The 16237-nt window shown below is 34.8% G+C and overlaps 1 protein-coding gene across 1 annotated transcript in view; it reads left to right on the forward strand.

The window, feature by feature from the left end:
- Nucleotides 1–15476, forward strand: part of LOC110018733 — a 21227-nt gene extending 5751 nt beyond the window's left edge. Inside the window, exons 2-3 of the mRNA XM_020716145.1 lie at nucleotides 14822–14929; nucleotides 15028–15476. Of these exons, the coding sequence (XP_020571804.1) occupies nucleotides 14822–14929; nucleotides 15028–15345 (426 nt within the window). The 3' untranslated portion in view covers nucleotides 15346–15476. The remainder of the gene's footprint in view (nucleotides 1–14821; nucleotides 14930–15027) is intronic.
- Nucleotides 15477–16237: the final 761 nt, after the last annotated feature.

Raw genomic sequence — 16237 nt, forward strand, 5'->3', positions numbered from 1 at the left:
TCTTTCCCACGAAGCATCTCAGGAGGTTTTCTAGGCTTTTGTTTTCTTCCTCGGTCTGACTGTGTTTTTGTGGATGAGCTGTTGAACTAAATTGGAGATTGGTGCCTAGCTTCCCCACAAAGTCCTCCAAAAGCGGTTTAGAAATTTGACATCTATCAGAGTGATGATCCGGGGAATCCTGTGCAACATAACAATCTCCCGGAAGTATAAATCAACGATATAAGACACGTTTAAGTGTCCGGTGGTATAGTACGAAATGTGTCATCTTCGAGTATCTGTCCACTACAACCATCACGGAGTCTTTGTTCCTCCGTGTCTCTGGGAGCCCCACCACAGTCCATGCTAACATCCACCCACGGTGCCTCTGGTACTAGTGATGGTGTGTGCAATCCCACATTCTGCATTGCCTGACATGTTGCTCCATATCTCTCGTTTGTTGGGGCCAAAATAAATGCTCTGTCACGAGGGCGAGATCTTGTCCCTGCCAAAATGTCCTTCCAATCCTTCATCGCGACTCTCTTGGACAATAACCTCTCTCAGCGAGCATCTGAGAATGCATAGCTAACTCTGGTGGAACATTTATCCATTTGTTTGATAATACCGCCCCTTCGGATTCTCTTGACATTGATCTCATATGTACTTGAAGTCTTCATCTACTTTGTACAAATTCTTTACGACCTCAATACCCACAACTCGAGCCTGCAAGGATGTGATCAACAAATGTCGACGGGTCAATACTTCTCTTGCACATAGGACTATCAAAAAAGCTCGTTGTTCGTGAGCAGTTCGTGTTCAGCTTGTCAGGGAGTTTGTGTTCGATTCGTTTGATAAGCATACGAGACGAACACAAATAAATTTTTTTTCGTTCTGTTTATAAACGAACAAAACACAAACAATCACATGTTTAATTGTGTTTGAATCGTTATTGTTCAAAATATAAAGTAATTTAAAGTAATTAAATTTAACAAATTTATCATATTTTTTAAAAAATTAGTTACTCTAAAATTTATCATATTTTTAAAAATTAAATCCTATAAGTTATAATATATAATAAATTATTAGCAATAATATATTAATATTAGCTGTAGAAATATTATATATTTGTATAATATAAGTTATACAATTAATATAACATATTAATATACTATACATATAAACAAAAAAAACCCTTAGCCACTTTACACCAACCGACCTCCCCTTCCTTTCTTGAAAGCTTTAGGTTTTGGTTGCCTCCCCTTCTTATGATTCTTCTTCTTCTCTCAAAATCATGAAAAGCTTTTGGCCACCAGAGCTTACAGGGTTTGTCGTTTGTGCTCGTTCTCTAGTCTCTACTTCTATTTGTCTTCAATAAAGTTTCTTTGTCCTCTTCGAGTTGGAGATTTGACGTTGGATCAACTGCTCAATATTCTTGCTTAGTTGCTCGATGTTCTTGCTTGGTTGCTCGATATTCTTGTTTGGTTGCTTGTAAGGCTACCGAGGTGTCGTCTTTCAGTATCCTCTCTGTAATATTTCATATTTTTCTTCAGGTTCGCCTCTTAGATTAAATTTTCTTATATTTCTTTTAGATTTATTTAGTTTTTTTGAGTGAAACCTAGTTTTTGAAGTTTTTTGAAAGTGAAATCTCGCATATTGCCTTTAGATCTAAATTTTTATGGATGAGATCTGATATTATGATATTGTTTTGAGCTATGCTGCGGCTATTGTGCTTTTATGCTGTGATTCATACATGTTTAAGCATTAATTTCATATAAATTTAAGCTTTTGAAAGATTTCGAACAGTACAAACAAATTTGTAAGATTTCGAACAATTCAAACAATTCGAATAATTCGAACTAGTCGAACAATTTGAACAATTCAGAAATTTTAACTATTTCTAACATTTCAAATATTTTGAATTAGTTCCAAACAAATCAAACCGAGCACGAACAATAACTTCACAACACAAATAATTTCGAACACGAGCCTATTTCAAATGAACCAAACACGAACATGAGCTCTGTTCGTTCGTGTTCTGTTCATTTACACTCTAGTTACGCAGTTTCAACTCCCCTCCTTGTGCTTGAGCACAAACTGGAATGAGGCTAGGAACTCCACTCAGGTGGCGTGTCGGCCCTTTAGTTTGCTCTAGCTGTTGAGGAATTTTAAGGCTTCGTGATTCGTAACAATGTGAACTCATTTGTTAGCAGGTGATGGGTCTAGTGCTCCAGGGCCCTCACAATGACATAGAACTTCTTGTTGTAAATCAAGCACTTTCTTTTGGAATCATTCAACTTCTCACTGAAGAAAGTGACGGGGTGCCCTCCCTAGCACAAAACTTCCCCTATCCCCACACTGGATGCATCACATTCAGCCTCAAACAGCTGGCTAAAGTTTGGTATTGCTAGCACGTGCGTCTGAGTCACCTTTTTCCTTTAGGGCTTTGAAACTAGCATGAGCTGCTGTTGTCCAAGTAAACTCATTTCCTTTCAAAATTTTGGTTAGAGGAGCGTTGAAAATATTGAAGTTCCTGGTGAATCTCCGGTAGAACGATTCTAGCCTCAGAAACTGCCTCAGCTTGGCGAACGACTGAAAGGCGGTCCAGTTGATAATGGCTTATATATTGCGAGAGCATCTGAATGCATGCACTAGATACGATGTAAACCAGAAAGCATATCTGATTTGTCATGGAGTGACAATTCTTCATATGGCCTTATGTTGCTCCACTTGTAGTACCTTGAACACTACCTTCAAGTGATGCAAGTGATCCTCCTCAGATCAACTGTATACCAGAATTTCGTCAAAGAAGAACATTACTTGCTTTCCATTGCGAGCTCGAAATACCTAGTTCATTAATCTCATGAAAGTGTTGAGCGCGTTTGACAGGCCGAAAGGCATAATAGTACGCTCATAAAGCTCATCTCATGTCTTGAAGGCGGTCTTCCACCGTCTCCTGACCTCATCTGTATCTGATGATATACATTGCGCAAGTCGATGTTGGAGAAGATAGTGACACCTGTAACTGATCTAAAAGATCATCTAAGTGAGTTATGAGAAATCAGTACTTGATGATGATCTTGTTGGTGACTCTGCTGTCTGTGCACATCTGACGCTATCCATCCTTTGACACCATCAGGGCAGGAACAACATACATGCTGGTATTGTCTCTAACTAGTCATTTCGTGATGAGATCCTACACTTGTCGCTGTAGCTCTTCATACTCCACAGGTTTTAATCTATAAGCAATTTTGCTTGATAATAACGATTATGATATAAGGTTTATATTGTGCTGGATGTCCCTTAGCGGTGGTAATCGCTTGGTAAATTGTCGGTCATGACATCCTGGATGTCCTGCACTATTGGTCACAGTGGTGCTGGAACATCGCTTTCATTCTCTGTTCCCTCCAGGAGGACAAATGCTTGTGCCACCGACGCATCTCTAACTGACTACAAGCAAGTGGTCCGAGGAACTAATGTTTCCTCTGTGCCTCCTCCACCTTTAACCGGTAGAAATGAAATAGGTTTCCCGTCCTTCTTAAAGGAGTAAGTATTATTGAAGCAGTTATGTTGAGTCTGCTATCAAACTGCCAACGCCTAACCAACATAATCTGACAGGTGTTCATAGGAACCACCTCGCATCATACTTTCTCTATAGTTGATCTCCAATAGAAAAATCAACTAGGCATTGCTGATCTGCACATATCTTATTTCCTCTCTTCAACCATGTAAGAGAAAATGATTGGAGTTGCTTTTGCATGTCCAATCCCAACTTTTTCACCATCATCGTTGACACCACGTTGTCACAACTCACATTATCGATGCTTAAGCTGCAAACCTTGCCCCTTGACGATGATCTTGGTGCGAGGAATACTATGCCTCAATCAGGATTAATCCTGCTCTGGCCTGGACTGCAAAACTTGTCGAATGGCTAGCGCTTCTCCTTGTTTTTATGGAGCCGAAGTTCCTCCTCTGGGCTATCCTCTGCCTCTTCGACGACCTCCTCGACGGCGACTTGATCTGTGAGGGTGACGAATCGACTCTTAGGGCAGCTGTAGGCTATATGACCATAGTCGTGACACCTGAAACACTTTATGATTGGCAGTGTATTAGAGGAGCTACCTCTCTCCCGCTTCATACCAATTTGGTTTGTTTTATCATTTCCCTATTCAACTCTGATAGTTCCTTCTAGGATACCCTTGTCGGCTTTGGTAGTTGCAGGTAATTTCTTGGTTATAGGTGTTGGCTTGAAGTTTGACTGATGCCTGCTCTACTTCTGCTGCCCCTGCACCTTCAAGTTTAAAGTCCAGACATCCCTCAACGTCTAGTACCTTTGTAGTTGCACTAGGTTGCTAATGACCGGCTTCAGACCCACAAGGCGTGTGACTACCATGTGCTCCTCTAACTCTATTAGTTCGCACTTCAACTGTAAGTGATCAAATTTGGCTATGAACTCCTCCACTAAAAGATCTCGCTATCGCAAGTTATGGAGTTTCATAAATATGTCATGGTGTAGTGAGGTGGGAGATACTTCTTCTGCATTGCCTTTTTTATCTTCTCTCACTTAGTTTCTCACTGCCTTCTCTTCTCCTCCACTTCTGCATCACAAGGAAGCATTCTTCTCTAGTTTAATGAAAGCTAGCTTGACCCGTTTGTTCTCGAGCACATTCTTGTGCTCGAAGATCTTTCAACTGGTTGCAGCTAATTGATAAACTCGTATGGATCCATAACTCCTTCAAATTCTGAAATATCCATCTTGATTCCAAAATCTTGTTGGCCGTCGGATGCTGTCTCTTATCTCGTCCTCCTTTGATATTGTACTCCAAAGCAGCATTGTTGGTGTTCCTCATCGCTGATATGAGCAAGTTTTGAGTTATTTTTAGATGACTATATGGAGCAATCTGGGTGTTAAATTTCAGTTAGTTCAACATTGTTGTCCTTGATAAATAGTCAGATAGGAGTAGTAAGACACCATCTCAAAAATCTCGACAGGTGTTTTATGGAAAAGAACATTCTACAGTAAGATTCAGGTCTTTCCAGAAAAGAAGAAGAGGTATTTCATGAGCGATTGTCATTGAGAGTTGCCTAACTTGCCATATGATTTCATCATAGAGTTGATTCCTCTTGACATATTTGTTATCAGATACGCTCATCCGAGTTTGAGAAGTGGTAGAAGCATGTTGCAGATTTAATGGCTTGAGATTGGTTCATTAAAATACCGGTCCATGTACAATTTCAGCTTAGATAGTGCCAAAGAAGGATGTATATTTATTCAATTAGGACAAACTTTGAAAGACCGTATGTGTTTTGAAGCTCTCTGAAATGGACGTGAGCACAAATTTTGCAGAATTACCTTAGACACAACAAGGTGATGACTTAAACATGATTGTGGTAGATTGGTTCCAGAAACTTTCTAGGAAAAAAATAAAGCTCCTCCTACTCAGAGAGAATGACGTGGGACGTGCCTCTTCAGGGATGCGCATATGCCACAAGATCGCGGAATGTCGTCCCGTCTTGGTCTAACTTTTGCATGATTTTGTTTCCTTTTTTTATTTCTTTCTTATTTCTTTACTCCTAACTATGGTTCCTTACTAGATGGAACCATTTTTATGTTGTTATTTTTTGTTTTTGGGAATTTTTGCTATTGTTATTGTATTTGGAGATGTGTTCTTCTGGTTTATACTTATGGAGTGTTGCATCCTATTTCTGTATCAAGTGACGTGTCTGTATCTTGCTTAGTAACAGGTGGTAGAATCTCCTCGACCCCCTAACATTGCTAATTCATAGTTTACTTCACTGATTTCAGCCGAGACAACTGTCAATTGATGCCTATCTCCGCCCATACACCATCAAACCCCCATACTCCATTTCCTCACTATTCCAAAACAACATTCTTAAAAATATCTACTTCCTGAATATTTTCTAGGAGTCCTAAAACTGTATCAATGTTGTATAAAAAATGATCTTATTTTATTAGAATTAAATGAGTATATGACACTCAATTGGAGAGAGTGGAGAAAAATGATTTATCTACCCGACCCCATTTAGTGGGACAAAAGCATGTTGTTGATAATTTTTTTGTAATTTTAATATTAAAAAAAAAGAAACTAAATTCTGTTTTCTTAAGAAGAAAAATCATCATCATCGTAAGTAAAAAATATCTCATTTCCTTGATCAACATCATCATTATGTTCCTTTAGTCATAATTTTTGTCACTTTCATCATCTTCAAGTTCAATTTCTCGTGCTCTAAACATTAAATAAATTTTTTTCCCTTTTGGCCTTTAGATTGCTCTCGAATATTGCAGTTTATTTATTGCTAAAGATTTCAACTTGCCATGACCATTGTAGGTTGCTGTGACCCCTAGCATTCTTTATCTCATCTTATCTCTATTCACTCATAGTCTCTGATCTTACATTTTGCCCATCCATTGCTATCACAACTTTGCTTTTTGATGAAGGCCCATCTTTGATGTCTTCCATGGCATATTATCTCCACTTTCTTAGCCTACCAATGTGAAGCTTGACTTCCATTTCGCTTATTGGGGCTTTCCTTAGTTTTTCCCCTCTGTCGTGATGATTGCTGATTGCTTTGTGGGCTTGTTTAGGGTCTCTTCCGTCATGATGCGTCTCCACGATCCTAAGCTAGCGCCCACTCTTTTGATCTCATTCTTAGCAGACCCTAGTCATGTCATGATTGATGTTTCTTTTTTCTTGGTTCACCCACCCTCTAGTTCCATGGATGTTGCTTCATTTATGCTTACTATCAAAGCTTTATTTAATTTGCAACGTCTCTTAACGAGCCTTATGCTCCCATTTTCTCTTTTGTCAATGTCAACGGGGACAACTTGGCCCCAGAACTTAAATATAAAGGCTTTAATAAACCATTAGACGTGATTTTTTACAAAAAAAAGTCTTGCAACATCAACTTTTGAACTATTATTTCATAAAGTTTATTTTATTCCAAAATGATAATAGATATGCTATTATTTTTACGTCTATAAATTGTAAATGTCTATCACTTGTTGTTCAATGTTGGTGTACGCAAACTTCATATTAAGCATTCAATGCGCCAGATTATTTCCTGTAAATATTTATGAAATAGCAAGTGTGAGTCATAAATATAATTTAGTAGGCATATCATAGTTCTAAATTACAATAACTTAAATGAACGATGAATCAATAAGTATTATGATTGTCATATTAAAGATTCATAAAAAAGTTATATTTTTTTCAAAGGCGAGCAAAGAAAAGAAATATAATATTCCATTATGGTCATATCATGCCTTATTTTATTTTATAATGCAATAATCATCATAGTGTTGTTTAGTTGTACATTTTGAATTTTTTAATATTAATATTTTTTTCAAGTCATTACCGGGTCCCAAGTTCCGGATGTAAAAAATGAAGGGTTGTGTTAGGTAGTTGGCATCCAACGTAAAATTTGTCACAAAATCATGACATGAATCATTTGAACATTGTCCAAATACTAGGACATCCCCTGGAAGAGACACGTATGTATAGTGTCAAACAAGTAAGGGTTCCGTCATTACGGACGAATGCGAGCAAAGAAGTTAGTCCATAAAACTAATATTACGATAAAATTTTGGAATATAGGTACTCTCACATGTAAATTAATGGAATTAGTTGATATTATGATTCATAGAAAGATAAATATCTTATCTATTCATGAAATTTTGTGTTGAAGAAAAAACTAAGAAGATTGATAACTGAGATTTTAAACTTTTGTATTAAGGTAAGGGTAGCACTATAAATGGTGTAGGTGTAATCATGAATAAGAGTTTGAAAGATAATGTTGTTTGAAAGATAATGTAGAGTTTGAAAGATAATGTTGCAAAAATTAATAGAATTGGAGATAGAATTATAGCCTTTAAGATTATTGTTGATACTAAGATTTTTTATGTTACAAGTGCTTATGCTCCTCAAGTGGGTTTGGGTATAGGTTTTAAGGAAAATTTCTGGAATGACCTAAAAGATTTAATACAAAAGATTCCTCTTGAAGAAAGAATTTTTATTGGAGGAGATTTAAATGGACATGTCGGTAGAGTGGTAGAAGATTTTAGAAATATTCATGGTGACTGCGGTTTGAAGTGATTAATGAAGAAAGTAGAACCATATTATATTTTGTTTATTCAAGAAAGAGATGAGCATATTATTACTTATAAGAATGGATTTAATAAAACACAAATTGATTATTTCTTTATGAGAATAAGAGATCATCGAGAACGTAAATATTGTAATGTTATTCTAGGTGAGGATTTAAGTTCTCAACGTCGATTATTAGTTATAGATTTTAAAATAAAGAGTTGTAAAATAAAAAATACTTGAAATAATTGTCATAGAATTAGATGAGGGCACCTAAAAGACAAATAAAATTTTTGTATGAGTAAACTTCAAAATTTCAAAATTTGAGATGTTTATAAAGAAGTAAATTCTATATGGGATAAAATTACAACACTATTAAACAAGTGATAAAAGTTATACTTGGAGAATAAAAAAAAGTTACTATAAATTAAATTAGTTGGTGGTGGAATAATAATGTGCAATAATAGATAAATATAATAAATTATGCTATAAAAATTGATTTAAATGTAAAAGCTTAAAGAACTGGAAAAAATATAAAATAATCCGTAAGGAGTATAAGAGAACAATTTATGACGTTAAAAGTCTTGTTTTTGTGATCTTTATGATAGATTAGATACTAAAAATGATGAAAAATATATGTATAAAGTAGCCAAAAAAAAGAAAAGAAAAGTAAAAATTTAACTCAAGTAAAGTGTATTAAAGATTAAAATAAAAAGTGTTTTTTTAGAAAAAGATATTCAATATAGGTAGGTGAGTTATTTTGCCTTATTGTTTTAATATTGTTAATAATAATATAATGTTTCATTTTTACCGTCACATTAGTAAAGAAGAAGTCGAGCGGACTTTAAAGAAAATTAATGGTGGAAAGTCTGTAGGATCTGATAATATCCCAATTGAAGTGTGAAAATATCTAGGAGATTTAAGAGTTTCTTGGCTTACTAAACTCTTTAATATTATTTTACAAACTAGAAAGGTGCCTGAGGAGTGGATGAAGAGTATTTTGGTACCCATGCTTAAGAATAAAGGGGATGCACAAGAGTGGACAAGTTATAGAAGGATTAATTTGATGTGTCATACTTTAAAATTATGGGAGAGGGTAATTGAACACATGTTAAAACTTATTACAAAGATTTCTCATAATCAATTTGGATTTATGCTGGGCAGGTTTACTATTGAAAAGTTTGATAGAGAAGTTCAGAGAGAATATGGAGGATATACATATGATTTTTATTGATTTAGAAAAAGCTTACGATAAGGTTCCAAGAGATATCTTTTGAAGAGTTCTAGAGAAGAAATATGTTAATATGACTTATATTCAAGTCATTAAAGATATGTATACTGGAGCTGTTACTTGAGTTCAAATAGAAGGAGGATTGACCAACTATTTTCCTTTTTTAGTTGGATTACATCAGGGATCTGCTTTAAGCCCATATCTTTTTGCTTTCGTTATGGATGCTCTTACTCGAAATTTATAGGAGGATGTACCTTGTTGTATGCTTTTTGCTGATGATATCCTTCTCGTGGATAAGACTAAGAAAAAACTAAGGGAAAACTTGAATTATGGAGGTATAAATTGGAGTCTAAAGGCCTTCGTTTGAGTAGAACTAAAACTGAATACATGGAATGTAATTTTAGTAGTAGTAGCTCTAGTGATAGAGTTGTAACTATGAGTGATAAAATTATTAAAATGTGTGAACGCTTTAGATATCTCAGTTCTATTTTTTAAAGTGATGGTGATATAGATGAGATGTTATTAGTTGAATTCAAGTTGGCTAGTTGAAGTGGAGGAATGCTTTAGTCTTATTGTGTGATAGAAAGTACTGCTTAGACTGAGTGGAAAATTTTATAAAATGGTGGTGGGACCTACAATGCTCTATCGCGCTGAATGTTGGCCTTTAAAAGAGAAGTATAAAACTAAGTTAAGTGTTGTCGAGATGAGAATGCTGAGAATGCTTTGGTGGATTGGTGGATTAGTGGCTTTACACTTAGAAACAAAATGCGAAAAGAATATATCTGTAATAAGGTTGGTGTAGCTCTAGTGGCGGACAAATTAGAGAGAGTCGTCTTAAATGGTTTGGTCACATTAAATGTCAACCATCTGATGATCCGATTAGGAGAGTAGATGTTTTATATTCAACTTATTTTAAGAAAAAACAGAGGCAGACTTAGAATGACTTGGGCATATTGTATAAAATATGATCTTAATTTATTAGAATTAATTGAAAATATGACACTCAATAGGACACAATGGAGAAAAAGTATTCATATAGCTGACCCCACTTGGTGGGATAATGATTTGTTGTTGTATTAATATTCTTTTTTTAATATATCCCAACACCAACGTGAGAGAATGCATTTAAATTTCTTCACATGGTGCAAAACATAACTAGCATCATCAGGGGGTAAAAGTTCATTTAGCATATTCATGCAAGAATTCTTGTCTACATCTTTATTTACATTTTCTTATTATATAATATTTGGGGTGTCAATTTCTGTTCTGGTTTTTGCTTGACCAAAATTAAGCCGACTCTAATATGCTCGATTGAGTTTGACCCATTTATTATATAGGTGATAATAGCTGACCTGAACCTGCCTTAAGCCAAAATTTACTAATTTTTAACTTGTTTAATATATAAATCATGCAATTTTTTAGATCAACACTTGCCAATTAACCTGAATACATTCCGTTTAACCTAATAATATATGTGTGTGTTTTAACATTGTGATTCTAGCATTTTGATTCCAAACTCGAATGATAATCAGTCCTATTTTAAGTTGGCTTCGAGTTATTTGAGTGATCATGAAAGTGGCTTAAATCATAACCAGGTCTACAATTTGGACTCGAACATGACCTAAATAGTAATCAAGTCAGCTTGAACCGTCATTTTTTGAGTTGTGTTTGTGCTGGCTTATCATGTCATGTCATTATTGACACCAATATACAATACATTCTTATGCCAAAATGATTCATTCTAACATGGAAAAACATTTATTGTGGTAGAGATAAATCATATATGACGTTGCAATAGTGATTAAATGAACAAGTGTTAAAATCATTTTATGTATTAGTATAGAATAATTATATCACCATAATATACTGGATATTTGATTACCAATATCAACTTCTAGATGAAAGGAATTTCGTCAACTTCAATGTTGATTTATTCCCAAATGAACTACTGAGATTGTTACATATATATCACGTGTACCATTACTGTTACAACATTCAAGATTCTTGCTTACATTCTTCATAAATATCAATACTCTAGTTTTTTCTATTCTTAAAATTATTGATTAACTTTATATTGTGCTGTAAATCTTAATATCAAATAAAATTCCACATTTTCTTAAATATGCATATTTTGAATGTTCATCTCATTCTTTCTAGATTTACTTTTCTTTCTAATTTTATTCTCCTTCAGATCAAAATCCTAACAACATTTCTTAGAAAATAAAAACTAGGTGTTTATCAATTTGAAGAAAAAAAGGTTATCTTTACCTTCAGTCAACCCTACGATTGAGATCGGCATCTTCACTTTGCTTGACACCCTCATCAAATCCCTCACTCTCATCCACTTGTCGAACATGAATCCATCCCAATGCTTTCTGTGTTCTATGTCTCACACCTGCTCAGTTTTGGTTTTTAGGCTTCGCTTTCACCGAAAAAAAACATATTTACTTTGCTTGATAACCTCATCTAATCCCTCACACTCATCCATCATGATCTGTCCAGATGCTAGCTATGATCTCTGCCTCACACCTGCTTGTTTTTGGTTGGTTGCCCTCGCATTTGCTTTCTCTTCCTTCGTAACTCACTTTTTCTATTTGCTTGGCCAATCGCTGTCTCAATCTCTTGCAATGCCACCCCTCCCCCCAATCTTTCTGTATATGGCGGAACTCACAACTAATTGATTCAATTATTTATATATAAATTGGCCTTTACAAAGGCTTCTTGTTGAATTTCGTATGCCTGTTTTCCTCCATTCTCTTATTACGTTGCAACGTATGCCAAGTTCAAGTCATCCTCTACATATCAAGGTGAATTTGCGATCCTTTTCTCGAGTTAGAAATTTGAAATTTATCAAGTCCTTTTTTCACATGTTGGTCGAAAGTTTTATTTTTAAATGCTTGATTTTGGAGATTGTTTTTACTTGTTGGATCTATGTGCCATAGGTGGTTTCTTTGTCGTACTTCTTGATCACTGTTATGTGTACTATTACAACTATCTTTTGGAAGCAGATTATTTAAGATTTCTCTCTTCTATCATATTATGTGAATTGTCTCCTTGTGCGTTAGCTGAAGTGGTATCTAGATTTTGATACCAGTGAGGAGCCTGCCAATTCACAATGATGGTTGTTTTTCCTCCTCTTTTTGTTCATTTCATTATCCAATTTATACTCTACCCATTGCGATCAATTCATGGCACATGAATATAAGTAGTTTTGCTACCGCTAGACCCTCATGCTTGTCTGTGGCCCACTTTTTAGTCTAATTGATGTTTCTATTTTTTTTGTCTGGAGAGATTTGGATTGGCACTCGTGTGCGATGATTGTTTTAACATGATATTTGAGGGTTTGTTCTCTTCATTGCGATTTTGCAAATCTTTGTATATAAATATGTTGCTTGCTTTAACACTCATAAGGAATTATTAATATCTCCTTGAAATGATCCTATTGTTCATGATAGCTTTATTGATCCAGGTTCTTTGGCGAAAGATGTTTGTATGGTTAATATCATCGATCAAGTTGATCATTCCATCTTGTTAAATTTTTTTCCCCTAGGCATGCCCCATCTGGAATTTTCTTATGTTCTGATAGCCTTTCCTAATGAGTTGATCTCATGTGATGTTTTTAGTTTGTTATGTGTCAGTTTTCCATATGCTGTCATTACTCTATAGTGTCTTCAGCTAATACTTCTAAAGCCTTCTCTAGTAAAGTTCTTATTTACCGGTTGAGGGGCCCTTACTTGCTCCTACTTTAATTCTTTCCAATGGCATAGTTATTGTGTTCTCTAATGGTTCCCATGACTGTGTGATGTGAAGATTGTCGATGATTCGAGTTTTTTTCAGTCCCAATATTATTTAAGTTCTTCTAGCTTGGTGGATAGAAGTGTTCAGGTTTTGTTTCTTGCTAAGGCATAAATAGGAAAAAAGCTTTTCTTCACTCTCCTATTACTACTTGGTTTCATAGTCATCCCAATGCTACAGATGAGTTTGGCATTTTTGACTTAGTAGGAGCTTAAACTTGGACTTACTAACTCCTTTTTGAACTCATTACTCATTATACAGGCCAACTTTTCCATGTATTTTGTCTATCTGCTTTTCTAGAGGCACTTTTTAGCAACTGCTTCTTCATTTAACATTTTTTTCTGGTTGATAATGATTTTTTAGCATTTATATAATTACTAGCAAACTTTGTTCAAAATTCTGAAGTTGAAAAAGGGGAATTCAAGAGGAAGGCCTTTTATGTCTTTTTTGGTGGAACATTTTCTCTCTCCTGTTTTTAACTCAAATGATTGTCTCAAATTAGGCTACGGGATACGTATTATGTATTTTTTGATTGGCTTTATTACTGGAAACTTGAGGATAGTGCAATTTGAGCCTTCTTTCTACAATTCTGTATACCAAGTAAATCAAATATTAAGATTAATTGTTGCTATGTGTTTCAGGAGTGAATTCTATTATTGACTTGAGTTTTCTAATTCACCAACGATTGTTGGTTAATTGTATGTGTTGTTCTATTTATGCCTTATTTAAATTTGTCCCACATTATTGGTTCTAGCATTCTCAACCACGAATGTAATGTATTGCTGGGATTTGCTATGATGCATGATTTTAGTAATGTTGTTGCGATCATCATTCATTTCAGGTTTATCTAACTTTGCTAGGTCATTAATTATTCAGTTGAATAAATCTAACTCTTAGCCGAACTTCTACAATCACCAAAGGAAATTGATCCCGGATAGTGGTTGTGATTAAATTCATGAGGAATCATAGTTGCGGTATCTTCTGAAACTTCTGTCTGAAGCTGCGGGATTAACCAAGCTTTCCACTCAAATGATCGAATAAAGAAAGAAATTGATTGAAATACTTTCCGATTATAAATATTATTACTTAAAACGGTTGGTAATCTATTTCAAATAATTTCTTAATTGAAAGAAGAGAATGAGTTACTTACAAATAAGGATGTGGGGCGTATTATGCATTGGATTAATAAACATTTAATTTAAAAAATATCATATGCTGAAGTTGAACTTGTGACTTTTATCCTCGGAACTAGAGAGCATATAATTTGAGCTGGAGTTATTTTATATAAATACTTTGCCGATCATAATGGTAAACAGAAAAGTATGGCAGATATGCTAAACTATTCTTGTTAGTTGTCATTAACAGAACATATTTGCATTGATTTCATACCAGCCAACAATAAATTCTACATAATCAGATGTACCATAGTTAGCTTGTGGTTATTGTGCTTCTGATCATCAAATGATATCACGCCTCTACTTTTTGTAAAAAGTAAACTGTGTAAAAGATTTGCAGAAAATATATTTAACTCCTAAATTAACATTGAATATAAATAAATAAAAATACGAACAGTATTGATTCATGAAGCCGACCCAAGTGCTTGGGATGCGATTAATGTTGATGATACCGATCCCGTTTCTTGTTTGTTAGCAATTTTTTTTTTCTTCAATTTATCTGTAATGTTTTGAGGGTTTATATGAAACTTTTGTTATTCCAGTTTACTAGTGGTGGGTTCATGGTAGCATTCGCTGGTAGGAAATACGCAGCAAGGTCCATTCCCATTTTTATTGGTAACAGTTCATATGTGGTGACAAGCTTTACTCTGGTTAGTTATAGACTTTTCAATTTATTTCTTTTAATGTAATGCAAAATGCCTTAAACTTGAAACTTCTTTTCATCATCGACATTGATCTGTTGATTCAGATCCTGGAATTTCAAAAGGGCACTCTTCAAAACTTATTTTGGAAACGCGATGGTTGTTCTTCGTGCTCTGGGAAGTCGAATTTTGTATGTCTCAACAATCAGAACTGTGCGATCAAAGCATCTAACTGCAAAGGTGAGGGACAAGGTGGCTCTGTCGATTGTAGCATTGGAATACAGCTTGCCTTCTCAGGCACCGACAAGCACTATGCGGTTCTTAATTCTTGGTACGAGGTTTCGAAACTTCAGCAGTATTCTCTTTATGGACTCTACTCAAATCTGAAGGATTCTCTCACAAGTCAGTATAACAAAATCTTTTAGATTTATGAATGTTTTGATGTTGTAATATGGTACCTTATTTTGACTTCTCTTTGTACAGTTTGAGGTATTTGGTCAGAAGTTACCTTTAGATGGTGCGATTTTTGTAATTTAGAATATGTTCTGGTTTGCTTGTGTTATTTTCCTTTGACATATTTTGAAGTTAATTTTAGTTAAGTATTGTTTATTAATACTTTGAAGCAAGCTCCCATTCATGTTTTGCTTTATTATATTCTTTTGTAAAATTTGGCTTTCTCAGTGAAGCTGCTGCCAAAATCACATCTAAGAGATACAGGGTTTATTTGGGATAATTTTCTTACTATGTTATTCAAATCATCACTGTTTCACTATGGCTTTTGCTATTTTTAGGATTTTTTTTTGTGAGAAATTACTTTTCATAATCAAATCTACTAGTGTGCGGTTGCAAATTTTTATAATCGTTTTTATAATCGAATCTATTAGAGCGGTTGCAAATTTTTATAATCGAATCTATTAGAGTGCGGTTGCAATAAGAAAGCTGTCGTCCAACATTTTCAGAAGAGGATAAGTTTATATCAATTTTTAAAAAATCTATTTTCTTCACATTAGATGACAACTATAGATTGCAATGTTGCTCTAAATAGACCCATAGTGAATAAGCCACATGTGGAATTCAATATTGTCTAAAACTCGGCTCAACCAGCGGCATTCTTGATGATTTCCACAATTGGAGAACCCTAAGCTTTTTACATTGAGGGAGACTCAATGTAGCCACGAAAGTCGAGAGTGAAGCATAGCTGCAAAACTAACATCAATTTGGAGGATTTTATAATTACGTCAACATTGGATGCCAATACACCTCCAAGCTCTCATAGTTGCAATCAGGTCTATAATTTGAATCTACTTTTTTCAATAT

Source organism: Phalaenopsis equestris, unplaced genomic scaffold (assembly GCF_001263595.1).
Source record: "Phalaenopsis equestris unplaced genomic scaffold, ASM126359v1 Scaffold000036, whole genome shotgun sequence".
Lineage (NCBI taxonomy): Eukaryota > Viridiplantae > Streptophyta > Magnoliopsida > Asparagales > Orchidaceae > Phalaenopsis > Phalaenopsis equestris.